General features: G+C 41.9%; 1 protein-coding gene across 1 annotated transcript; it reads left to right on the top strand.

Annotated features, from left to right (window-relative positions):
* Positions 1 to 83: 83 nt before the first annotated feature.
* On the top strand, positions 84 to 26,447 carry AP1M1 (adaptor related protein complex 1 subunit mu 1). Its single transcript, XM_030540094.1, is given in 19 exon segments — positions 84 to 1,378; positions 2,452 to 2,608; positions 5,417 to 5,484; positions 8,699 to 8,829; positions 9,990 to 10,062; positions 10,064 to 10,099; positions 10,102 to 10,140; positions 15,917 to 16,043; positions 17,530 to 17,567; positions 17,569 to 17,615; positions 17,617 to 17,671; positions 19,097 to 19,159; positions 20,891 to 20,927; positions 20,930 to 20,997; positions 20,999 to 21,041; positions 21,044 to 21,057; positions 21,475 to 21,600; positions 22,882 to 22,957; positions 23,826 to 26,447. Coding segments are annotated over 19 exon segments (1,791 nt in total). The 5' UTR covers positions 84 to 808; the 3' UTR covers positions 23,849 to 26,447.
* Positions 26,448 to 27,688: the final 1,241 nt, after the last annotated feature.

Genomic DNA, 27,688 nt, shown 5'->3' on the forward strand with positions numbered 1-27,688 from the left:
ATCTAGAATTATTCTTAAATATTTCCTTGTTGCATCCTAAAACCCTTCTTAAGCTGCTTGTAGTTCTTCAAAATAACTACAGACCTAGAACTACAAATGAGAAATGCTTTTTTCTGTGACTGGATTACATATGCAAGGGGGAATTATGACACCTAGATGGTACAGTGGCAGTTATCAGCCTCACCCTGCTGAACTGATCTATATTTACAGTTCTTTAGCCCCTTATTCTGTTTTGGATGAACACTAAGTGCCATTCTTGGCTAAAATCTTAACATTTAATTATGAAAACAATTAAAATATTGCGCAATTAATATTAATCGTGGGAGTTAGAACATAAGAATGGCCATACTAGGTCAAACCAAAGGTCCATCTAGCCCAGACTCCTGTCTACTGGCAGTGGCCAATGCCAGATGCCCCAGGGGGAGTGAACCTAACTATGCTTTGAACTTTCAACTTGTTATACACTCACCTTATAGTAATTTAATCTAAAGAGCATTTCCCTAGTTTGCTTATGACAATGTCATGTGGGACGGTGGCAAAAATCTTGCTAAAATCAAGAAATACCATATCTGCTGCTTCCTCACATTAACTAGGCCAGTAACCCTGTCAAAGAAAGGAGAACTCACTAATTGATACAGACAGGACAAAAGGGGGAAGGTTAGAGAGGGTAAAAAGAAAAAGTAGGTAAGAGCACTCTGGTGAACAGTGGTGAACAAAAGCAGAGCTGACCTAGGTTCATCTGTGGGCCGGTGTCTGGCACTCAAACACGGGGTGGCAGGAACACCTGCTTCCTCCCCTAAAACGGCTTATGCTACAGTGGGGGAAGTGCAGGTCCAGGCCTAGGGCGCTGCGTCCCTCCAGTGAGCCTGTTACTGGTGCGAGGCCCCGCCCACCACAGCGCTGTCCCGCGAGTCTCTGCCATCAGCTCTCTGGTTCCGGTCAGGCTGACGCTCGTTCCACCCTTACTCACTTTCCTCTCTCTGGTTACCGGAACTACAGACAAGCGAGGGCCAGAAGGGCTCGGATGAGTCTGACCCCTCAATCGCTTCCGCTGCTCGGAATGTTTCTATTAGAAGGGCTCAGACAAGTGCTTCCGCCCTCTCTAGCGTCAGCTTCACAGCGCTGTCATTCGTCCGACGTGCCCCGCTCCGCCATATCCTTCCGCCCACGCAGTGACTGCGAGCCGGCCTCGAGCTTTGCAGCTTTCCCAGCCGGCGGTGGGGGGAAGGGAGGGTTGAGAGCGGAAGCAGTCGCGGCTGCGTTTCCGGCCGGAAGTGCGAGCTGGCCCGGGTTCTGGGAGCGCTGTGCCGGAAGGCGCCGAGCACCTGGGGGCGCGATGTCTGCCAGTGCCGTGTACGTGCTGGACCTGAAGGGCAAGGTGAGGAGTCCGAGGGACGGGGCCTTGGGCTAAAGGCCTCCTGAGAGAGGCGTCGGGCGGGTGGCTCCCGGGGAACCCGGCTTGAGCCTATGGAGCGGCCCCGGTCTGGGAGTGGGCTCAGCTTCCCCATAGTCGGAGGAAACATGGGAGTAGAATAGAGGGGCCCGAACGGTTCTGGGGCAGGAGGGGATCTCTCTGATCTCTCCCCAGCCTTCCTCTGTTTCCTCGCCTCAGAGCTGCCGGAGGGTAATAATCCCTCGCTAGCCTGCTCTGTGTGCCCCGCTGTCTGTCCTGGGGCTTTAGGCTGAGGATTCCCCCTCTTCCCCCAATTTCCTCTAGCCTGCCGTGGGGCCTCAGGTTGTGGTTACATCGTCCCGATAATGCTGCCTTGGGTTAAACTGGGAACTTTATTTTGGGCTAAACCTTGTCGGTGCTTGGATGGATGACCAGTGACCGTCCAGCTGCAATGTTGCAGGAAATGCTGATTTTAGTAGAGTGCTCTCTTCCTCCTCCACTTTCCCCTTCTGGACACTTGTCTCCTAGTCTTTAGTGAATGAAAGCTCATGCAATTTAAGGGGGCACTCAGCTGTTGAAGGGTCTGATTTTTGGGTAAGTGAAATGAAGATATCATCTGCTTATGGCAGTTAAAAGATACCAAGACACTTTAACTAATACCAAGCATGCAAACCCTGGTTTCTTGACCATATTCCATTTTGGAGTAATTACATTCTGTATATCCAAATTCCTTCTCTGATTTTGTTCTGTAAGCAATATATTTTCTGTCTCTAATGTTGGTATGTGCTATTTAACAGCTGCTGTCATTCTAAAAGCTGTATTTGAGTTGTTAATGAAAGAGTCCCATGTACAGTTAAGCACTTTGGGATTCCACTGCATAAGTGTAAAGTACTGAACTGTTAAAATGTAAGTAAAATTCTACTTTATGTTGAAATTTGTCTTGTATGTTTTAATGTAACTTAAAAGTACTTCCCAGGGATCATACGTGTTGTTTTCAGATGGTAACTTGAGCATTTGTTTTTAAAACCTATTCAGATTTCTTTGCATGTATATTGCAGGTCCTCATCTGCCGGAATTACCGCGGAGATGTAGATATGTCTGAGGTGGAGCATTTCATGCCAATTCTTATGGAAAAGGAAGAAGAGGGAATGCTTTCTCCCATTCTAGCTCATGGAGGAGTTCGTTTTATGTGGATTAAACACAATAATTTATATCGTATCCTTTAAAGCAGTGGTCTCCAACCTTTTAATGCCCAAAATCACTTTTTGAATTTAAGGGCAACCCAGGATCTATCTCGCCCCTTCCCTAAAGCCCTGCCCCACTCACACCATCCACACACACCCCCCCCCGGTCGCTCGTGTTCTCCCACCCTCCCCCACTTTCACTGGGCTAGGGTAGGGGGTTGGGGTTTGTGATGGGGTGTGGACTCTGGGCTGGAGCCCAGGGGATTCTGGGGGGGGGCCTCTGGGCTCAGACTGGGGCAGGAGATTGGGGGGGCAGGAGGGGTGCAGGCTCTGGGAAGGAGTTTGGGGGCAGAAGGGGGCTCCAGGCTGGGGCACTGTGTTGGGGTGCAGGAAGGGGTATGGGGTGCTAGCTCCGGGAGGGGACTCAGGGCTGGGGGTGGGTGTGCAGCCTCCCGCTGGGCAGCCCTTACCTCCAGCAGCTCCTGGTTGGTGGCTGCCGCTAAGGCAGGCTCCCTGTCTACCCTGGCCCCATGCTGCTCCCGGAAGGGGCCAACACACCCCCATGCACCCCTGGGGGGTGGTGGGGCACATGGTTCTGTGCACTTCCCCTCTCTGCAAACACTGCCCCTGCAACTCCCATTGGCCACAGGTCCCTGTTCCCGGCCAGTGGGAGCTGCAGGGACGGTGCTTGCAGGCAGGAGCAGAATTGAGAGGGAGACCCTTGCCTGCGGGGCTGCACTGGCCACTTCCAGGAGCAGCATGGGATCAGGGCAGGCAGGGAGCCTGCCTTAGTGGCAGCCCTACTGCACCACTGGAGATCACGATCAACCGGGAGATCCTCTAGGATCGACTGGTTGGTGACAACTGCTTTAAAGTGTAAACCTGTTAATATAGTGAAACTGATGAGCACTTTGGTGGATTTTTCACAATTCGGGCTTGAATGGAATAGGGATGTAACTAACATGTAAAAACAGTAACCATGTAACTGATTTAAATTCTATCAGTTACATGGTCAAACATTTAACCGGGAAACTGGCGGTGCAGGGGGTGCTTCAGCACCCCCACGTTTTACGTGGGGACCCCCCCGCAGCCAGTTCCATGGCCAGGATCCCTGCAAGACTGGGGTCCTGGCACCCGGGACCCTGAGTGTGGGGCCAGCCACCAGGAGCCTAGCAGAGTTTAATCATTAACAAAAACTGATGAGCATCAAGTTTATCAGTTAACTAGTTGAACTTTTACATCCCTAGAACGGAAGTGACATGAAAACATAGGGCAATAAGCAATATAAGCTCACGAGAATTATTTTACTGATTGAGATTTACAAAGACGCCAAAAAAAAGTATATAAATAAAAAAGGAGCTATTCTTTTCATGTCAGACCCTGTGCTAATAATGTGTATGAGCGTGTTTAAGTGGCAATTTAATATAAGCATTTCCTGAATCTTTATTTTTGGTCTTTACCTGCAGTGACAGGTTCGGTCACAGAAACCCCCTTGAGACTACCTCTAAGCCTGTTTTCCCTGGCAGCTTGGAACTTCAGTGCCCTGTCTTGTTGAGCCAGACACACTAGCCAGCTGCAAACACAGACTCACGTCTGAACCACGTCTCCCAAAAGCTGCCGGCTTAACTGAAAACAGCTTAAGAAGTGCTCCTGTCTCTAGCACCCAGAAACCCAGTTCCCAATGGAATGCAAACCCCAAATAAATCAGTTTTACTCTGTATAAAGCTTATACAGGGTAAACTCATAAATTGTTTGCCTTTTATAACACTGATAGAGATGCAGAGCTGTTTGCTCCCCCAGAATTAATTATTTGCTCTGGGTTAATAAGTAAAAAGTGATTTTTATTAAATATAAAAAGTAGGATTTAAGTGGTTCCAAGTAATAACAGACAGAACAAAGTAAATTACCAAGTAAAATAAACAAAAACATGCAAGTCTAAACCTAATATAGTAGGAAACTAAATGCAGGTAAATCTCACCCTTAGAGATGTTCCAATAAACTGCTTTGACAGACTAGACTCCTTCCTAGGCTGGGTCCAGTAATCACTCTCACCCCCGTAGTTACTGTCATTTGTTCCAGTTTCTTTCAGGCATCTCTTTGGGGTGGAGAGGCTATCCCTTGAGCCAGCTGAAGACAAAATGGAGGGGTTTCCAGGGCCTTATATAGTCTTTCTCTTGTGGATGGAAACCCCTTTCTTCTCCTGTGTAAAATCCCCTCAACAAGATGGAGTTTGCAGTCACCTGGGCAAGTCACATGTCCATGAACGATTCAGCTTTTTGCCGGCCAACGTCATTGTTTACGTGTTAGTTTGAACGTTCCCAGGACAGCTCAGATATGGATCAGCATCTCTCAAAGTCCATTGTAGTTAAGTGTTTCTTTATTGGGCACTTACTGAGAATAGTCCTTTCTCAAGAATGCTTCACTGAGGCTACTTAGAATCAAACAAGTACATAGCCAATATTCATAACTTCGAATACAAAAATGATACACACATACAGCATAATCATAACCAGCAAACTACAGCCTTCCCATGGACAATCCACTTGGCCTCCTCTGTACAAGACCTGGTGCAGCCATAGGACCCTGGTTGCAACAATGATCCATACAGTCTCAGTTGTCAATAACATCACACCTCCAATAGTTAAACAATCAGAAATGACAAAACAAACCCAAGGATTCTCAGTACTGAATGACTCTGGAAAGAGGAATGTTGTTGCTGCTACTTTAATGTTTGGGCCAGCTGTAATAACTTAGTAAAAAGGTTTTGAAAACGTATTTAATGATACATATTTTTTAAAATGGTAACTTTAAACACCGGTTCCTGAACATACTTTTTCAGTTGTTGCTACTTCTAAGAAGAATGCTTGCGTGTCTCTGGTGTTTTCGTTTCTTTACAAGGTGGTTCAGGTGAGTATGAAATTGGTCAAGTAATCTTTGTTCAGATAACTGAACATATCTTTTATATAGAGGTAGAAATCTTCTAATTTTATAGTGCTGTGTAGAAATGGCATATCTAGTTTATATATGGTTCTGTTAAGATCTTTCCATGTTAGCTACTAATATTTATTTTGTGTTGTACAGGACAAGGATACTGACAGAATCTTACAATATAAGAGAGAGACAGAAAATGAGATACAATGTGAAAGTCAGAGAAGAGGCCACTTCACTTTTTGTGTGCTTTGTGGGCATTGTGGAAGAAACAAATTTTTAGGAGGTATTTGAGTAATATGGTGACTTGATGAGCTAGACTAGGGAGCCTATGCTGCAGTTAAGAGTCAGGAAAATAAAAAAGAAACAAACAGGCTTGGTATTCTAGAGTGCAGGGAGCCAAAGTTCAGCAGACAAGACAATGTCTGAAGTGTTGTCTGTAGGTAGCTGTGTGTAAGGCCACGAGATTGGGGATGAGAATTTTAAACGCAGTGCAGCATGCAGATAAATGCCAGTGGGGAGACTCAAAGATCCAAGTGTTGTGCTCAGGTTGACAGGCAAGGTATTCTCCAAAGCACTGGTTTTCAACCGGGGTATGTGTACCCTTGGGGATATGCAGAGCTTTTCCAGGGATTACATCAATTCATGTAGATATTTGCCTTATTTTACAACAAGCCACATGAAAAGCACTAGCAAAGGCTATATATAATTATATGGTAAAAATGACAGAGCCATTTTTCAGTAGTAGTGTTTTTTTTATTTTTATGTCTGATTTTGTAAGCAAGTAGTTTTTAATGAGGTGAAATTTGGGGGTACGCAAGACAAATATGACTCCTGAAAGGGGTATGGTAGTCTGGAAAGGTTGAGAGCCACGGCTCCGAAGCATATATTTGGGAAGAAAACTGTTTCCTTTTCTTTAGTAATGTTCTTAGTATGTGACTTCTGGAAGGGACTACTCTTCTAGGATAAGGCAGATCTTGGATGTGCTTAATGGATGCTACATAGTACATTACAACCTCTGTGCTTAGTAGTTTTTTTTTCCCCATAACCAGGGTGACAGGTGTGCTTCCTGGGTGGAATATTTATAGGCAGGCATATTCCGCATACACTGTAGTTTGTTTTAATTTTCAGGGGCCACAACCCTAATCTGCCATATAAAATACTGACTCTGTTGATGTGTTTTTGTTAGTAACGTGTATAAAGCTCCAGCTAGTTTAAAAAAAAAAGGAGGGGGGGTGTCTATTAAATGGACATTGGAGGAAAGCACTTCTGCTTGGTGGCCAGATTTTAAAAATAGGTATTTGGGGCCCAGTCCGCTCTGAGCTGGGGCAATGTGTTTTAGCCAAAGATTACAGATATGTATAAATGTAAGGAACTGCTTGAAAGAAGAGAGGCTGAGACTGAGTTAGTTTAGATTTCAAGTTCATAGGTATGAGGCTAAGCCCAGTGTTTATTTCAATAACTGTTATATCCCCACACAAAAAAGGTTAAAATAGTACTGCAAAAGGGGTGTGTGTGTGTGTCGCACACTTCATAGCTTTTGTAGGTTGAGTATATTGCATACACCAACGGCTCCTTGCAATCCTCCATTCCCCTCACAAGATCTCTGGGTGCCACCCTCCCATCCCCCTCTTTTTCAGGGGCTCCCTGCAATTCCAGCCAGTCTCTTCCCTGCCAGGGTCTCGATATGGCCCTCTTCTCTCTCCTCTCATACCAGGGTTCCCCCCATACCATCAGGTCTGTGCACACCCCCATTCACATTCCCCCTATTCCCCTCTATGGCCTGGGCTCTGTGTGATCCATTCCCCCATTCTCCCCCCTGTGCCAGGGGCTCTGTGCACCCATGTTCCTCCTCCTCCCCCATACCAGGATCCTCCAATCTCCCTCCCCTCCCCCATACACATGCACACCAGGTGTTCAGTGTGCCCCATTCCTCCCTCCATGCATTTTAACATCCCTCATTTTCCTCCATTACAGGTGTTCTATGCTCTCTTCCCCATAGTAGGATCCCCCTTTCTCCCCCATAGCAGGGGGCTCTGTGTGAACACTCATTACTATCTCCCCTCCCTATCCAAGGGCTTTGTAAGCCTGCCTTTATCCTTCCCTGTCTTCATACGAGGCAGGGTCCCTCAATCTCCTCCCCCCATACTGAAGGTTCTGTGTGCCACATTCCCCTCTCCCCATTCCCCTTATGCCTCCCATTCTCCTTTCTCATGCCACTATTTTTTTTGTGAGATGTAGAGAGAGAAGCCATTCAACATGTTAAGCTATTGGGAGTATACAGTTTTGTAGCTGTGCTGGTCCCAGGATATTAGAAAGACCAGGTGAGTGAGGTAATATCTTTTATTGGACAAATTATTGCTGGTGAGAGAGACACCTTTAAGCTTAAAGAGAGCTCTTCTAACCAACAGAAGTTGGTCTTAGGGATGTAAAATGTTCACTGGTTAACCGATAAGCATTAATCTTACTGGTTAACCCAACTTAACTGTTAACCCCACAGCCAGAGCGGCCCCAGCAGCCCTGCGCCACCCAGCCAGAGTGGCCCCAGTGGCCTGCGTTTAAATAATTCAACTTGAATCATTTAAACAGTTAACTTTTTAAACGATATTTACATCCATAGTTGGTCCAATTAAAAAAAATCTCACCCACTTTGTGTATCTACTGGGAGTATAAGCAGAGGTGAGTAAGAGTACCTATGTGTGTGAAGGTGTTAATGGTGCCATCAATGGATTCTTTAAACTACAGACAATTGCAGAGGTGCTAAAGAGCTGATGGGGCTGTATTTGTCCCCCATTTTCCTTTTTTGGTTTTTCTGATTTGCCCTGAAATCAATAGGGTTCTGACCATTGGTACTGAGAACATTCCCTGAAAGTTTGAAATTGATTGGATGTGGTAGTCAAAAGTTGTTACATACAGAAATGCCATTGAATTGAGTATAAGTCCTTTGCAAGCTTGGTCAATTATGGTTGTTAAATAAAGAAACTTGTTTTAATTTGTAGTTTGAAAAAAATGAAACGCTTGAAAGGCAGGAAACTTGGATGTTAAGGTTCAACAAATTAATTCTCTGCTATAGCTCACCAAAATCCTTTTGGTTTTTTTTTTGTATTTTCAGAAATGGAGGGTTGGAAGTAATATGAACTAAATTTAGTTTAATTTGAGACTTCAGTGTTGTGTTCTAATGTTAACATTTCAGGTATTTTCAGAATATTTCAAAGAGTTGGAAGAAGAGAGCATTCGAGATAACTTTGTTATAATTTATGAATTGCTTGATGAGCTCATGGATTTTGGCTATCCTCAAACCACCGACAGTAAAATTTTACAAGAGTAAGTATCAGTGTACTGGCTCTTACATAAGAATGGCCATACTGGGCCAAACCAAAGGTCCATCCAGCCCAGTATCCTGTCTGCCGACAGTGGCCAATGCCAGGTGTCCCAGAGTGAGTGAACCTAACAGGTAATGATCAAGTGATCTCTCATCTGCCATCCATCTCCACCCTCTGACAAACAGAGACTAGGGACTCCATTCCTTACCCATCCTGGCTAATAGCCATTAATGGATTTAACCTCCATGATTTTATCTAGTTCTCTTTTAAACCCTGTTATAGTCCTAGTTTTCACAACCTCCTCAAGCAAGGAGTTCCACAGGTTGACTGTGCACTGTGTGAAGAAGAACTTCCTTTTATTTGTTTTAAACCTGCTGCCCATTAATTTCATTTGGTGGCTCCTAGTTCTTATATTATGGGAACAAGTAAATAACTTTTCCTTATTCACTTTCTCACACCACTCATGATTTTATATACCTCTATCATATCCCCCCTTAGTCTCCTCTTTTCCAAGCTGAAAAGTCCTAACCTCTTTAATCTCTCCTCATGTGGGACCCTTTCCAAACTCCTAATCATTTTAGTTACCCTTCTCTGAACCTTTTCTAATGCCAGTATATCTTTTTTGAGATGAGGAGACCACATCTGTATGCAGTATTCAAGATGTGGGCGTATCATGGATTTATATAAGGGCAATAACATATTCTGTCTTATTCTCTGTCTCCCCCCCACACACACTCTATTTTTTTTTTTTTTTTTTTTTCTTAAATACCAGGTAATAGATGCCTTGGGAATATTTATGAGCATAAAGATGTTAACTTGTATAACTTAAGTTTTACTAAAGTTATTACAATATGGGGTCAATTTGTAGGTTTTCCTTTCTTCTATCAGCCTGAAAAAAAAATCAATAGGACACTTCTGTCAAAAATCTGTTAACCTTTTACTATATTTGTTGATGGACTGATACAGTTTCCTATCAGGTACATAAACACATGATCTGACTTGACCTGGCATGAAAAGATTAGTTAATATTTTCTAGGATTTAATTTGAATTATCAGACTTCCTTTGTTTGCTGCTTACAACAGTAATATTTGTGACACTAAACAATTGCTAAGCCTACAAAATGTAACTTTATATTTTAAAAAACTTATGTGGTTCTGAAGGTATATTACTCAAGAAGGCCACAAACTGGAAACTGGAGCTCCACGCCCACCTGCCACTGTTACCAATGCTGTTTTCCTGGAGGTCAGAAGGGATAAAGTATAGGAAAAAATGAAGTGTTTCTGGGACGTTATAGAATCTGTTAACCTCTTGGTGGGTTTATATTTACTTGAACTTTTATCTTTCTTTCTTTTTAATGAGAACTGTAATAATCTGTAAAATATGCAAACACAAAATGAAAGCAGAAAGTCAGTGTATGAATAGTCTTAATTAGTCTATCAAATTATAGTATTACATTTGAAACAATTTACATGTCACCAGATTGAGTGATTGATAATGGTAGTAACTTAAGCTGTTGTAAGTAATACTCATGTACCTGCATTTTTATTAAGCTTCTTAATAGATTTTTTTCAGCCCTCAGGGAGCTTTTCTTCCATGCTAAACTTGAAAAAACAAAGGGACTCCTTATATTCCTGCCTAATCCCCTCACTCTGAATGAAACAAACTCTGTGCTACTCCCAAGGATGTATGCAGTGTTGTTATAGCCCTGTTGGTCCCATGATATTAGAGTTACAAGTTGGGGGTTGAGGTAATATCTTTTATTGGACCAACTTTTGTTGGTGAGAGAGACAAGCTTTTGAGCTACATAAGTTTTTTCAGTTCCAGGAAAGGTACTCTGAGTGTCACAGCTTGTCTTTTGAAAGTGTTGTGCATGTTTCCTTTGAGGATGAGGACTGATAAAACAGATATAGAGTAATCGCTTTGTGAAAAGTGTACACCCACAAGAGATAGGGTGTTTTTGGTTTTTATCATTTTACTGTGGGAGTTTATTTGAGAGCATAGTGATTGTCTGGTTCACCCAGATAGTTGTTCTTGGAAACATTTAGCACGCTGGATGAGGCATACCACATGGTTCTAGGCATGCGTAGGATCCATGGATCTTGAAAGGTGTGTTGTAAGAGGTATTGTTTATATCTCCACTGCTACAATGATCTACAGGTTTTGCACCTGGTGTTCTGGCAGGGTCTGGTGCCACTTTGAGTAGGTGTGTCCTGGTCTCTGGGGAGCTTGACTCTGACAATGACGTTGGAGAGGTTAGGGGGTTGTTTAGAGTGATCTGACATTCCTTTTTTAAAGGGACAGGCCCATAGTTAAGCCCTCCTGCAGATGTCCTGACTTTTTCTTAAAAACTGGCAAATTGTCTGTATTTTCTGTTTTCTGTCTCCACTCCTCCACCCCTCCCCAATCAGTACTGGTGTTTCCTGCTGCTGGCCAGATCCCTGCTCGCCAGCCGCCTGCTTACCAGCGGTGAGTGGGGTGTGGGGGGATGTCCAATAGTGGGTGTGCAAGACTGATGGCAGGGCAAAGCTGCAGAGCGCAAGGCCAGCTGTTCTCCCTGTTGGTCTATCAGCACAGCCCCCTATGCGTGTTGGCTCTCAGCCAGCAGGACCCCATCCTGTTTCCGAACGGCACTGACTGCACGCTGCAGTGGCTGGTGAGTCCAGGCAGGCACCATGCGGCGGCCAGTTACATGTTGCCTCTGTTGCCCACCCATCGGCCCTTTACATGCTCCCGCTGTCCTTTCCCTGCTCTGCCCCTTCACCCTCTCTCCCCTCCCCCTCTCCTCCATATCTCCCCTTGTGGGACACATCCCGCTCCCAGCGCTGTGCAGAGAACCAGCCCCTGGTCGGAGCATTCAGTTCACCAACAGCCTGGCCAGCAAGCTCCTTCCTTCCCCCATTGTGTCTGGCTGGGTTGATGCCCCAGGAAAGTGCAAGGCCCTCCAGCCTAGGGCACTAGCCCGAAGGAACCGAGTCCTACATGTGCCAAAGCCTCACATAGCGCTGGCACTGGGCAGCCTTTCCACCCCCAGCTAAGCTCTGGAGTGGCAGTAGGGGAGGAAAGAGCGATTTCCAGCTTGTTCCCGGGCAGGGGCTTAGCAACCTCTTCATTTCCCCCTCCCCACCGTATCTTGCCCCTAGGGAGCCTGGGGCTTCTCTGTCCCCTAGGCACCCTTCCCTGCTGAGCCATCTCTCTGGCCCAGTTTGCTGAAGGCCCCTGCAGTCAGGTTCTCTGGGCCCTGATGCACAGTGCATCTGTAGGCTTAACACCTTCCTGCCTGTGCTGTAGCCAGGGAACAGGAGGCAGCTGGGTTATGTCGGTGGCCAGCAGTAACCTGGAGGTGTTAGCTGTCTTTTGACACTGTGAGGGCAGGAAGGGACAGGCTGCTGCCAGCCATAGGGGAGCGGGCAGGGTATTGGGGGAGGAAAAAGATGAGCTCCTCAAAGACACAGGCCAGGTCATCCCTCTACCCCTGCGGCTGGAAGCAGCTCCCGTCCCTTCCTTTCTGCACAGTGCTGGAAGGCTGCTGCTAGCCACATTATGGTGTGAACCCTGGCAGAAAACTGGGGATGGGGGGCATGTGACCCTGTGTTTTTTACACACACACTCTCTCTCCTCTCGTTCTCTTTTACCTCGGGAAGATGCGGCGCCAGGTACCAGGAGAGGTGCAGAGAGCGCCGACCAGGGAGGGTTAGGGATGTTTGAAGGCCAAAAGAGGGGGTTCAAGAACAGTCTGTTTCAGGATGGAGTACCTATCAAGTATGGGTTGTATTGTTTCATGATACCCTATATGGCTTCCAATTAATGGTAGGTGACAACTTGAGCTGTGGAGTCAAAGGGGGTTTTACTTCTGTATTGAAGCAGATTCTCCTGGTATTTGGGAGGCCCTTTCTATGATGCGATCTACATCTCTGATGGAGTGTCCTTGTTTGGTGAATGCAGTTTTGAGTGTGTTAAAGTGTATATCCCGGACTCTCTCTTTAGATATTCTGTGGTATCTGAAGGCCTGGCTGAAGATAACAGATTTCTTGGGGTGTTTTGAAGTGGTTACTGGATCTACCACACCTACCTTCATAGATCCAGCAATACTTAAAGAAACAATTTCTCAATTGGTGTCTTCCTTGTAAGGTGGTTGAACTTAAATGCTATAATTTCAAAATTAGGACTGTCGATTAATCGCAGTTAACTTGCATGATCAATGCAAAAAAAGTATTTGCGATTAATTTTTTTAATTGCAGTCTTAATTGCACTGTTAAACAATAGAATAGCCATTGAATTTATTAAATATTTTGGATGTTTTCTGCATTTTCATAATATTATATTTTGTGTTGTACACCTCTACCCCGATGTAACGCAGTCCTCTGGGGCCAAAAATCTTACCGCGCTATGGGTGAGACTGTGTTATCACACTTGCTTTGCCCCCTGCGCCTTGTCCCCTGACCGCCCCCTCCAGAGACACCCGTCCCTAATCACCCCAGGACCCTGCCCCCGACCCAACTCTCCTGCTCCCTGTGCCCTGACTGCCCCTACCGCTATCCACACCCCCCACCCCCTGACAGGCACTCACCGGCAGCGGCGGGAAACAGAGCAGCCAGGCCCCAGCCTGCTCCACTCCGCCAGCTCCCAGCCACGGCACTTCACTTCCCACCGCCGGTGAGTGTGGGGAGACTGGGGAAAGGACGCTCCCGGTACTCACCTGTGGTGGGAAGCGAAGCACCGCAGCCCCAGCCCGCTCTGCGTTCCTTGCCCCATCCCCAGCCTTGTCGCTGGGGAAGGGGGGCGGGAAAGGTCCTGCATTCGCTGACAGTGGCGGAAGCAGTGCAGCCGGCCCCAGCCTGCTCCGCTCCGCTCCACCAGCTCCCAGCCATAGCACTGCGCTTCCCGCTGGTGAGTGCAGGGAGGTTGGGGAAAGGACACCCTCTGTACTCAGCTGCGGCAGGAAGCCGGGCTGCTCCACTTCCACCGCTGCCAGTGAACATGGGGATGTTGGGGAAAGAACACCCACCTCGCCCCATACACACATGTGGCGGGTAGCGGAGCGCCACGGCCCCAGCCCGCTCCACTTTCCTTGCCCCAGCCATGTCGGTGGCGGGAGGGGTGGGAGGTATTGGGGAAAGGTCCCGCACTCACTGGCGGTGGTGAAAGCGGAGCAGCCAGGCCCAGCCCACTCCACTCTGCCAGATCCCAGCACTTCTGCTTCCCGCCACAGTACCCTTGGTGTCCTTTCCCCAACCTCCCCACACTCACCGGCGGCAAAAAGCGGAGCGCCGTAGCTGGGAGCTGATGTGCTGATCGGCTGGAGCACTGCTTTCCTGCATTGTATGCGAACCCATGTTATATTGCGTCACGTTATATCGAGGTAGAGGTGTAATTGAAATCAAAGTGTACGTTTTTTATTATAAATATTTGCACTGTAAAAATGACAAAAGAAATAAGATTTTTCAGTTCATCTCATACAATTACTGTAGTGCAATCTCTTTGTTGTGGAAGTGCAACTTACAAATGTAGATTTGTTTTTGTGACATAACTGCACTCAAAACCAAAACAATGTAAAACTTCAGAGCCTACAAGTCCACTCATCCTACTTTTTGTTCAGCCAATCACTCAGACAAACAAGTTTGTTTACATTTACAGGAGGTAATGCTGCCCTCTTCTTTACAGTGTCACCAGAAAGTGAGAACAGGTATTTGCATGGCACTTTTGTAGCCAGCATTGCCAGCATACATGCCAGATATGCTAAACATTTGTATGCCCCTTAATGCTTCGGCCACCATTCCAGAGGACATGCTTCCATAATGATGATGCTCATTAAAAAAAAAAACAAGTGTTAATTAAATTTGTGACTGAACTCCTTGTGGGAGAGTTGTATGTCCCCTGCTCTGTTTTACCTGCATTCTGCCATATATTTCATGTCCCAGCAGTCTCGGACGATGACCCAGCATATGTTGTTCATTTAAAAAAAACTTTCACTGCAGATTTGACAAAAAAAGGTACCAATGTGAAATTTCTAAAGATAGCTACAGCACTCGACCCAAGGTTTAAGAATCTGAAGTGCCTTCCAAAATCTGAGAGGGATGAGGTGTGGCGCTTGCTTTCAGAAGTCTTAAAAGAGCAACACTCTGATGCAGAAACTACAGAACCCAAACCACCAAAAAAGAAAATCAGCCTTCTGCTGCTGGCATCTGACTCAGATAATTAAAATGAACATGCATCGGTCCGCACTGCTTTGAATTGTTATGAGCAGAATCCATCATCAGCATGGACGGATGTCCCTGGAATGGTGTTTGAAACATGAAGGGACATATGAATCTTTAGCACATCTGGCACGTAAATATCTTGCAACACTGGCTACAACAGTGCCATGAGAACGCCTGTTCTCAGTTTCAGGTGACATTGTAAACAAGAAATGGGCAACACTATCCCCTGCAAATGTAAACAAACTGTTTGTCTGAGCTGATTGGCTGAACAAGAAGTAGGACCGAGTGGACTTGCAGGCTCTAAAATTTTACATTGTTTTATTTTTTTAATGCAGTGGCTTTTTGTACATAAGTCTAGATTTGTAAGCTCAGCTTTCCTGATAGAGGTTGTCCTACAGTAACTTGTACTATAGAATTGAAAAACACTATGTTCTTTTTTTTTTACAGTGCAAATACTTACAATCAAAATAATATAAAATGAGCATGGTACACATCATATTGTGTCGTAATTTGATATCAGTATATTTGAAAATGTAGAATACAATCCAAAAATATTTAAATGGTATTCTGTTATTGTTTTAGAGTCTGATTAATCGCGATTAATGTTTTTAATAGCTTAACAGCCCTATTCAAGATGTATCCTAACAACCTATTTTTTGTTAGCAAACAAAACTCTACATGTCATCCTCAACACAATATATATTCTGTGCCAACACACAAGATCTTTCAGTCCAAATATACGAATTTGAATGAAAAATGTGTTTCCCAGGATTATGGTTATGTTTTCAATGTGATTTATTTTGGGGTTCCTAATCTTGTGAAAACAAATAATTGTGAAATCATTGCACATAGTTAGTTAGAGATTGACTCCATCTTCCTTTGCTCTTTAGGTTAGTGCCAATGGAAACGTATTGCGCAGTGAGATAGTTGGATCCATTAAAATGAGAGTCTTTCTCTCAGGAATGCCAGAGCTTCGCCTCGGTTTAAATGATAAAGTACTCTTTGATAATACAGGCCGTGAGTATGTATACAGCATTTCTAAAACCATACAGGGATATTCACTGGTTTCTTTGTCTTTGGGGCACTAAGGCAATGCAGCACGTCAGTTCAGATAACAGGATTAATTCTAGGATGGTGGGTCTTCTAATTTCCTAGTTGGGAAGGTTGTATCACTGTATAAGAGTAAAGAGTAATTTTAGTGTTAGCAACTCATTTAATGTTTTATCAGATGGGAAACACTCCTTATGGGGGCAGGAAGCGTAACATATTCATTTGCTATGAAGACCTGGGTTTGTTCAATTAAGAAATCGTCCATTTTCTAGCCTTGATGGCTACTTATAAAAACAATAGGAATACTTGTGGTCACCTTAGAGACTGACAAATTTATTTCAACATAAGCTTTCGTGAGCTACAGCTCACTTCTTCGGATGCATAGCATGGAACACACAGACAAGAGATATTTATACATACAGAGAACATGAAAAGGTGGAAGTATGCATACCAACAGGAAGAATCTAGTCTAGGATGAGCTATCAGCAGGAAAAAAAAAAAAACTTTTGAAGTGATAATTGAGAGAACCCATAGATGGTGTGAGGAGAACTAGCATAGGGAAATAGGTTCTATTTCCTACTCTATTTCCTAGTCTCTATGGTTCTCCTGTTCTTTTTGCGGATACAGACTAACACAGCTGCTACTCTAAAACTTTATAAAATGATTGATTTCATCATTCAGGCTCATATCTCTGTGAACTCATTTTAAGGAACCATCACTTGTTTTATCCCCAAAGTTACCTACATTACATGCAAATTGGTGTCCCCTCTTACTGTTGAAAATTATTTATAATTAAATTGTAATTAAAGAATAATTTTATAGAAGGAGCTAATCACCACTAAAGGAATTAATCCCGCATCTTAAGTTGCTGCATTAATACTTTTTAGTATTTCTCATTTTTGATCTTTGTTACAGAGTCTTAAATGTGGGCATTGGCAGATTGAGGTATATGGGAGGTGTGTATTCAAAGCATATGAACAAGAGAGGAGGTAGTGGGGAAGAGGGTTGAGGAGGAATTAAAATACAGTCCAGTCTATGTGTCAGGATAGATGCATTGGTTGCGAATGAGTGGCAACCTCATCCTCAGTTGTGCACTTGTGAAATGTCAGGGGGAAATACCTCTTCCTTAAATTCTCTGGGACGTGTAATGCTTTTCTTTCCCTTAAGACCAGAACACCAATTCCATATTTCCGGTGACTGTACTGAGCAAAAAGTGCAGAATACGTCATTTATGTTGGTCCACTTCAATGGGCTACTCCCAAGCTCTTTTCACTAAGATTCCTATATTCCTGAAGTTACTGTAATGAAGTTAGAAATAGCGTAGAAGTAGAATAGAACTAATGTGGGGAGTATGAGCAGCTGACTGCTCAGTTGCTATATAATCTGCTGTAATGGCCTAAGAGGTAGGCTTTTCACATGCTACACAAATTGGGGGTGTATGTTTTCCTGATAGGTGGCAAAAGCAAATCGGTGGAACTAGAAGATGTAAAGTTTTCACCAGTGTGTTCGTCTCTCTCGCTTTGAAAACGACAGGACAATTCTTTCATCCACCTGATGGAGAGTTTGAACTCATGTCATATCGTCTTAACACCCATGTAAGTCTGGCTACGTATTTTGATATAGACTAAAATGAATTTGTGCATGAAAACAATTTAAATTGCATGTAAAACTGTAAAAGGCCTTTCCACTTTCTCTGAAAAATTTTCTTTAAAAAGGTTTGAGTTTTAGATATTATCGAGCTAGCTGTAAATAGTGAAGTTCTATGTTTACCTGAAATAGGCTGTATAGACTACTTAATGGCACTGGGAAAAGGAGAAGCAATTACTACCTAAACGCTAGTCTACGCTGGCAACGCTACCGTGCCTTATGTGGTCGTGGTGCAGCGCTCTAAAAGAACCACCTCCATGAGGGGCGTGGCTCCCAGCACTGGTGCACTGTCTATAGTAGCGCTTTACAGCGCTGAAACTTTCTGCACTCAGGGATGTGTTTTTTCACACTCCTGAGCCAAAAAGTTGCAGCGCTGTAAATTGCCGGTGTAGACAAGCCCTAAGTCTAGTCACTGAGTTGCCTACTGAGAGAAGGATGAGAGAACAAACACATAACTGATGGGTAGTCACATTACTTAACATGCTATTGAAAGGTGCTTGGATATAATGGTGATGAGCGCATTATAAGAACTAATATAGAAGGGGGAAGGCCAAGGCAGTAAGATCTTTCTTTACTACAACCACCTGAAGAAGCTGTGCAACATACAGTGAGGTGAGAAAGACAATTTTACTGGTTAAAGCCTATAGGTACATTTGGGCGATTGACCCAGTTGGAGCAAAAACACGGGTAAAGGACCGCCTGCCCTCTTATAACTGAGTATACCTATGATGGAGGAGACTGGAAAACCTACTTCATTCAGTAAAGTAGCCCAAGAACTGTATTCATCTGCCTGTCTCTGTATATATCAAGGACCCATATTCAGCAAAACCCTGGCAAGAAACAGCAAACACCAGAAGAACCTTAAAAGCCTGTGGGACTCTGGGACTTTTATTATGGGACTACGGAATTTAAACAATACTTGTAAGCGCCAGAGTTATTGGTCTCTGGGTTTTAGGGCTAGAATTGTTTAAATAACTCAAATGCCCTGAGTTATTACATTTGTTGGGTAGAACGAGAATGTTTTTCCTGCTTTGGGGGTTAATTTCTCTCACAGAACAGGGGTTAAATTCAATTACACAAGTATCTAACTCTTAATTTATCTACTTTTTCATGATCTTAAATATTTGTCAAACTATACATATGAATAGTTTAAGGACTTTGTGACTAATGCTCAGGTCCACCTGATCATTATATTTGCATATTGCATTATTTGCATATTAAATTCTTTTCTGCCCAGTATCTTTGGAATTTGATCTAACTCTTGTCTTAAAGAGCACTATGGGCTTCTCTTATTGATTTTTTTGCTCTGTATGAAATGTATCAGTTTCCTGACAAAGTCAAAATAACACTTATAGTTGTTTGTTCTCCAACAGGTAAAACCACTCATCTGGATTGAGTCTGTGATTGAGAAACATTCCCACAGCCGCATAGAATATATATCAAGGTCAGAGATCTCAAAATGCCTAACTTAATTTCGTTGCCTTCTACAAGGCGACCATGTAAACCTTTTGTTATTTAAAGCATACATTTTATTTCTGGAAAAGCTGCTCCTGTGATGGGTTAGATCCTCCTTATGGAATGCCACTTGATGTACTGGGGTTTCACTGAGCCCCTTCTGCTCCACCAGCCTAGATTCCCTCTCCCTATTTTCCTGAGTTAGGCTCTCCAGCCTCTTGCAGTACACACACACAGGTAGGGCCACACCCAGCTGCAGACACAGAATGATGTCAGCTCTGTGTGAGAGGATTCACTCAGCACTCGCATGCCCACCTGTTTGGGGAAATAAACCAAAATAATACTGTTTGCACTGTATAGAAAGATCTGCACAGTGCAAGTTCATAAAAATTCACCATCTCCCTCAATGTTGAGAGAGATGCACAACTTCTTGCCCCACCCAGTTAGAAATTGCACAAACTGAGTTTAATAATAAACAAAACAAATTCATTAACTATAAAAGGCAGATTTTAAGTGATTATAAGGGATAGCAAACAGAACAAAGCAGATTACTGAGTAAATGAAACAAACACTCATACTAAGCTTAAGATCTTAGAGACTGGTTTCAAGAAGTAATTTCTCACCCTAAATATTGTTTTAGGCGAGTTGGAGATTTTTTATAGCTTAGAGTTCCCGGTTATTTCTTCTCACAGACTGACCCTCATCTCAGTCTGGACTCACCCCTGCCTTTTGCCCTCAGTTAGTTCCTTTGTCCCTTCAGATACTTTCAACAGTCCTCCTCCTTTGGTAGGCAACGGAGAAAAGCCTAGATTAACCCTCTCCCCAGCCTTAAAAAGGATTTTCCTAAAGCAGGAAACCTTTGTTTGATCCCCATCCACCTACAGAGGAAAAGTGCCAGCAGTGTCCAAGGTGGTATTTTGCAACAAGTGACATTATCACCAGACCTTGTAGTCTCAATGCAGCATCCCAGGAACTCCTCAGGAAGGGTGGGAGATTAGTATCTTCAGAGTTCTATTATCCTTAACTGGCTCATTCAGGATGGTTGCTTACTGTTTGGGGCGTTTCCCAAGTACACACCAGTTTTAATTGTTACATAGTCCAATAGTTCTAACTTCAGAACAGAAATGATACATGCATACAAATTGGATAATCACATTCAGTAAATCATAACCTTTCCATGATATCTTACACTTTACCCAGATGGTCGTTTATCTTAGTTATGCCATATTCTATCATAACCATATTTCTATGAGAACATGGTGTGTAATCTTCACAGCTCCTGCCATAAATTATTTATCTGTTTTTACTCAAATCAAAACCTAATCAGCTAGTGCAGAGGATGTTTCTGCCTGTAAGGCAGTATGACTTACAGGGTAGTGCAAGTTTTTTAATTTAAAACAGGATTCTTAACATTAGTGTTTGTAAAATCACTTTAAAGATAAAGTCTTAGACACTGCTAAATGTATTAATAGGATCATAATGGATTGATATTCTCTTTTGCATACTTTCCATTTAACAATCTAGTTCTGATCTCTGCATTACCTTTTGTGCATGGATCTTTCATAAGACTCCTGACAGAAAAAGGATGTTTTAAACGGTTCCCCAGTTCTCTGAACCTGATCAAAATAAGATTATGTTAAAACCTGCAAATTGTGGTGGTTTATTGGGAGGTGGGAAAATAAAAAAAAAAAATAAAAAAATGCATTGCTTACTTTCTCTAGCAAAAGAGTCAGTTCAAAAGGAGATCAACTGCAACAATGTGGAGATTCACAGTCCCAGTTCCAATGATGCAGACTCACCAAAATTTAAAACCACAGTGGGGTAGTGTCAAATGGGTTCCAGAAAAACGTGAAATTGTCTGGTCCTTAAATCATTTCCGGTAACTGTATTGGTGTAATGTTATCCCCGATTGCTGCTAGTGTGAGTTTTATTAAAAGTAATCTTCTGTTTATGGAATCTAGAATTTGACTAAATTTGCTCGTAGGCTCAGTTCTACTGTGCTGTTGGACTAGCTGGTACCATCTCTTCCCTCTCCCCTAATTGTAGGCTTGGCACTTGAGGCAACAGTACGTATCATTTTAAAACTGGAAAAGCAAACAGGAAATCTTACTGTTTTTTCTAGATCTTGTTTAGGTATTAGTAACTTAATGTTCAGTTTAAGCCTTTAGAAAAGGGCTAAATGACTCTGCATTTTCATAGTTTTGAGCTGGCATGAGACCTTTGCCACTCAGAAGCACTTTGGTTTTTAAAGGATATTTTCTGGTAGAATGATTTGTTTGCTTTCCTCTTTGGATAGGGGGGAAAGGAGTATTTGATGCGGGCTCACTTTGGGCTTCCAAGTGTTGAAGCTGAAGATAAAGAAGGCAAACCTCCCATCAGTGTCAAGTTTGAAATTCCATATTTCACCACATCAGGAATACAGGTGAATAAGACTAAAAATTTAATTTATATAAATGGAATTCGTTTTGTTCATCTAGCTGCTGGATAATGCTCTTTGTGTGTAACTGAACCAAAAGATGATGGTGTGATTATATTATGGTTTTATAATGGTACAGAATGGGGCTTGTCAATTTAAATTCAACTACAAAGAAGTATAAATCTGTTTGGACAATATGAATGATCTTTTCAGTCCAAGTTTAAAAAAAAAAAATTATAATAGTTGTTTGAAGCTAGTCCCAATTAACTTACTCATGACTTAAGGGTATGTACTCCATTTTTCTACAACTAAGCCAAAATAGATCTAAAATAGATTTAAAATGTTTAAAGGAGGCTACAACTAAAAGAGAGAGCTCAGTTTTTGGTTTTATTACCCCCAAAGCAAGCCAGAGCTTCTGAAAATGGAATATTTATTTAGTTAAATCATAGGATTAGGATTTGGCCTGTTGGTACATTAAATATTTTGATCCTCCAGAAACTGTGTGTAAGTTGAGGACTTAGTATCCTTGTTCGTAATTCTAAAATTTTGTGCAAAACTTCCTTCTTCTTTTGTAAAAACAGTAAAAGTCTTATTAGGAATATTGGAATTGTATTGCAAGATCAGTCTAATGATCCATCTAGTATAATACCATGTTTTTCTGATAGTGGCTATTCCCACATGCTTCAAGGAATGTGAAAGAAAATCCTTTATGAACTGAACCATGAGAATTTATATTTATTAATTTTTAAAATACATCCATGTAATGTAACTGGGTGCTTCTATTATCCTTACGCATGTTTAATCTTTTCTGAATCTTACCTAGCTTTTATATGTATTGCATAAAAAAACTTTTTTCCTGTTTACAAATTTCAAACAGATTTTTTTAGTTGAGTTTAATATCTCCCTTTCTCTTATGAAGTGTAAAAAGCACTTTGTGCTACTCCTTATTTTGTATACGTCTCTCATATCCCCCATCATTTTGTCTCACCTCTCGTCAATGTCTCATATGGAAGCATTCCATTCTTTTAATTTTGTCCCCTTGATTCTGGATACCTCCTATTTCTGCTATATCTTTTTGAGATGAGGTGATCAGAACTGTGCACATTATTCCAGGTGAGTTACCAATTATTTACATGATGGCATGATATTTTTTAACTCATCCCAGCATTCTACTCAGTCTGTTTTGGCCATGCTGCACATTGAACTGTTCAAGGCTTTTTGCCTAAAACATATCTTCTATTAAATGTTGCTAGGCTGAGGTTGAAAAGTAATTTAATGTGTTTTCAGGTCCGCTACTTAAAGATAATTGAGAAGAGTGGGTATCAGGCTTTGCCATGGGTTCGCTATATCACCCAAAATGGAGGTAAATAGGAAAGCTATAGATTGTAGACACTGAAGTTGCCCATGTAGTTTTCCCATTAACATTCTTTTCTCTTTGTTGTATGTTCCCAAGATAATTTACCTGTATGATTCCACTAGACTCCTCATTCTTTAATAATGTGCAGTATTGCTACATATTATATTCATAAATGTATTCCTCTCTCCATTTACCCTACTGTTATGGAAGTGCCACTGTTGTGACTTTATAGTTAGGCTTGGGTTGAGTATTTTGCACCTAACGCAGAGATTCAACCCCTTTGTCATATACATTTTAAGAGCAGCAAAGAATCCTGTGGCACCTTATAGACTAACAGACGTTTTGGAGCATGAGCTTTCGTGGGTGAATACCCCCTTCGTCGGATGCATGTACTCCGATGAAGTGGGTATGCACCCACGAAAGCTTATGCTCCAAAACGTCTATTAGTCTAAGGCGCCACAGGATTCTTTGCTGCTTTTACAGATCCAGACTAACACGGCTACCCCTCTGATACTTGATACATTTTAAGAAAATACACACCTCAAAGAAAAGACTGGCAGAGTGAGGCTTAGTCATGGAATCTGTTAAACAATTGGGAAGGTCCAGTTTGGTGAACAGAAATTCCTGTTCCTGGAATGTTTAACTCTAATGAGGCAAAATTTCCTTTAATTGCTTATTGAGCATGTAAACAGCTAGTGTTCTTCTAACATGATCCTTTATACAAATCTCATTGTTATTTGAGTAATCTTTGCTTTAATTTGGCATTGGCATATCATAAATATTTCTGCTCTGATATTGTTACTCTTTTTTTTGTATTAAAAAAATAAGATGAACTAATTTAACTAACTCTTCTGAATTTATTTTTCTCTTGCAGATTATCAGCTCCGAACACAATAGTACTCTTTCCAACCAGAACAGATGACAAATCTTCAGGTCTAGAATTTGTTTGTAGAAAACTTTGTGGTAGTGAAGGCTGTGAACGTTGTCTCCAGGGTATTATATCAGCAAACTTTAACTGAGGAGGAGAGAGAGCATTTTTTAAATTATGTTCAACACTAAGTGTTTGGACTATTAGTGCAGGTTGTATGGATGTCTAATTCTTAAAGCATGTTACTACTTCTGCTAAGTGCTGATCATATTAGGAGTAGCAGTTATTTTGAGAAGCCAGGATTGCCTTGCTAGTCATACTTCAATGTTCCATATTTTAAAAGTGTGTAAATACCATCTTTAAAACCAGTGGAAGCATTATTTAAAAACTAGAGAGGTCATGGTGCAACTGAAGTGGCTGCTAAGCATTCTTAGTTGTAAATAATCCTGGGCCTTTATTTCACACTGAAAACACCTGACAGTTTTGAGGCTTATTTCTTAGCTTGCAAAGGAATTATTAAAGGTACTGATGAGTCAAGAAAGGTAGGGTTCTAAATTCAAAATAAAAGTTGGTTTTATTGACAAAGTTCAGCCCATTTAATATCTGTCAAACCTTGAGATATTGGGGGTGGTGGTTGTAAGCATAAATTTGATTAAAAAAAATACAGGTGCATAAACTACTATAGTAACTTGAAGGGGAAGATACATCAAGAATAAATGCCCATAGTCTCTGTGGAGTATCGTGGTCAATGCTTGTTCAAATTATGGAGCCAAGATGCAAAGCTGAGAAGTCCAAACAAAGTAAGAAAACTCAGTATCAACTATCATATAAAACTTGCTTGGCTTTGATATTTCTAATTGCAAAAAATCTAAAAATTAAAGGTCTCAATTTGTAAATATGAAACTTCAGTTTAACCATATTGGCTTTTAAATGTTTAAAACAAAATTCAGCAGATGGAACATGTTTGTAAGTAGTAATAACTGATAGTACTTCAGGCACTTCCTGATAACTGATTGCTGTCATTAGAGGGGCTGGTAGATAAAAGAATAAGAAATTACATATTTGTCATCCAGGTTAGATTTAGGTAAATTCTTTTTTCTTCAATTTTCAAGAATTTTTTACATTTTCTTCAGCTTCTCCTGAAAGGCTACTTTCTTTGACAGTCTCTTCCACTTGTAAATGGTTTCCCAGTGCTTCATTATAAGCTTTCTGGCAGAAATCATCACAGTTCAAAATGTTACACTTTCAAGCTTTAGAACTTGTTTTTTATATTTTTCTTTTGAGGATGCTGCAAACTGCGTAGTTGCATCAATTTCAGAAAATGTTAAACAGTGGTTATATCAGTGTTTTCTTTAAAAAGGACTTAAAACCTTTATTTTTAATGTGAATTTATTGCTCCTGCCAGGTTTTAGCTTAACAACATTGAAGACTGAATATCGCTGTCCGCAATTGATGCAGCACAGATAATTGGGGTGCAAGCTTTACCACCCCTATTCTGCCATGCTAGAGTGCCTGAGCTATGCCCCAGAGGGGAGAGAGGATAGGTCACTGTGCCTGTTTTTGTTCCTTGTAGATATTTGTGTACTATATTTATGCAATATTATATTAGAAATACTCTCAAAATTCCACTGAACAATTTAGCTTTGATATTAGAGGAGGATTTATTTCAGAGAGGACTAATTCTGCAGAAGACTGAAATAGCATTGTTATGAAAGCAACTGGAAAATCACATAATCGTAGCTGGATAATTAGAATGTTAAGCATGGATGCATGTAGTTTTCTGGAGTAAGTTTATAGGATTTTATTATCCACCAAAATGTTAAAACAAATTAAATCCTCTTACACCAGATTTTGGTTTACTACTATCATTTCTGGTTGAAATTTTAATCTTGAGACCAAATTGACCATTTTACAAGCTTAATATAAAGTGCTTAGCTAACCTTTTACATAATCCATCAGATGATGTCTTCAGCCTACATTGTTTATGTAGTATTTTTAATTATTTGCTTGTTAAATGTGGCAGTGTGTTATCATTTTGGTTTTCCTTGTTGAAGCATGTACCTTACAAACCAGAACAGTATTTTACTGGCTCTTTGCAGCTGCTGAAGTTCGATTATATTGGAGTGGCCATAGACAGCAAAGAACAAGAAATCATTCTTGCATCATTAAATTCTGCTGTCATTCTTCAGTTGCTGTAAGGTAGAAGGGTCTGAATCTGCCTGTGGATTAAAGTACCTCCAGTTAACAGGATTGATTCTGAACTCCTGGAGCATGTTTTATAAATGTTGAAAGTATTAATTTAATATGCCCAATTTGATTACTATCACACTGTAAGACTGTCGACATTAAATATTTGCGGTACGCAGGTCAATCAACTACATGTGCGTATTTATCAAACTGCACAAATTACAATAGAAAGACCTTCACAGTTTGTCATTCACATTATCAGATACTTCCAAAAGGGCCAATTTAATCCAACAGTGGCCCAAATGTTCTGTATCTACATACTATACGGATGTAAAGCAGAAATAAGAGCTGTGACATTAATCTAGTGCTGGTCTTTGTTTAGAGGCTATTTCTATATTCCTCTTCCTTTGGCTAAATATTAAAATTCGTTCCTTTACAATTTGCCATGGCGGTCTTCATTTTGCATTGGTAATCTGTCAACTCCTGGCTGGTTTCTATAACTTTAGTTTGGTAATCTGCAACTGTGAATTGAATAGTGTTGCTCTCCTTGTAGATAATTATTTTAAACAAGATGTTCACCACTTATCTCTTTATTATAAAATGAGCAGGAAAAGATATGTATGTATTCACCTAGGTTTCCAAGTCAGTGTGGTTTCATAGACTCTTAAATTAGTTAGCCAGAATGTGCCAATTCCTATCATAAGTAGCTGGGAATTCAACAACATAAACCAGCAAGGCTATAGTTCCTTGTTGCTTAGTGTGTGAACACTGAAAGGGTAACATCTTACAATCACTTGGTTCTGAAATGTGCACATCTAATTTTAGTAGCACTCTGGCACATTTGAGAACATTCCTGCAAAAATGCTGATTTGTAGGACCAAAACCAAGAGGCTTAACCTGCTGTGGGTGGTTCAGTTCTTATTTTATAGGCTTGTTAATTTGAAACAGTGCTCAAGCACATACAGACCTTTATTAATAACCTGTCTGCCCTTATGTTGCAACAGTCCTTTTTCAAACCCAGTAATAGTTGAATGGAAGTGCTACATGAATCCTTACTACCAGAAAACCCTGCTGAAAATGTATTCCTTTAATTTTACCATAGTAGTTCCTCTGAAGATAATTCATACCTTTTCTCACAGACTATAGTTTAACTTTTGATATTTAAATATCTTTAGGTTTAATCTAAACTAATTCAGGTTTAGTTAATTAAACTAACCATGGTGGTGAAAAATCAGTCTCCTTTTTACTTACAGTGAAGGGGACCCAAGGCCCCTTTGCATTCTCCACACCACCTCCTTTACTTCTATCGCAGACTTTTAGCAAATCCCGCTGGGAATTGCCCTGTGTTCGTTCTCTCTCTCTCCCTCTCTCTCTCTCTCCCCAAGGGTACATTGCCTCTACCCCATTACCCAGTCCCTTCCCTCTAATTAGCACTATCTCATCCCCTGTTCCCACTCCTACCTACACAACTGTTCCATAATATACTGATCCCTGCTACTACATTGAAGGCTAACCGTAGTGGAGATGGAAGGGAAAATACAGTTGGTCTGGAGCCAGTTCCCTGCAGTTCAGAAAGGAGAGGAATGCTAACACCTGCTTGGGTCCCACCTTCTTCCCCACCCTTTCAACCCTCTGACTACTAACTTTCCCCAGTAAAGCACAAAGCAGAGGGAGAGAAGAGC

The sequence above is a fragment of the Gopherus evgoodei genome, chromosome 22 (genome assembly GCF_007399415.2).
Source record: "Gopherus evgoodei ecotype Sinaloan lineage chromosome 22, rGopEvg1_v1.p, whole genome shotgun sequence".
Lineage (NCBI taxonomy): Eukaryota > Metazoa > Chordata > Testudines > Testudinidae > Gopherus > Gopherus evgoodei.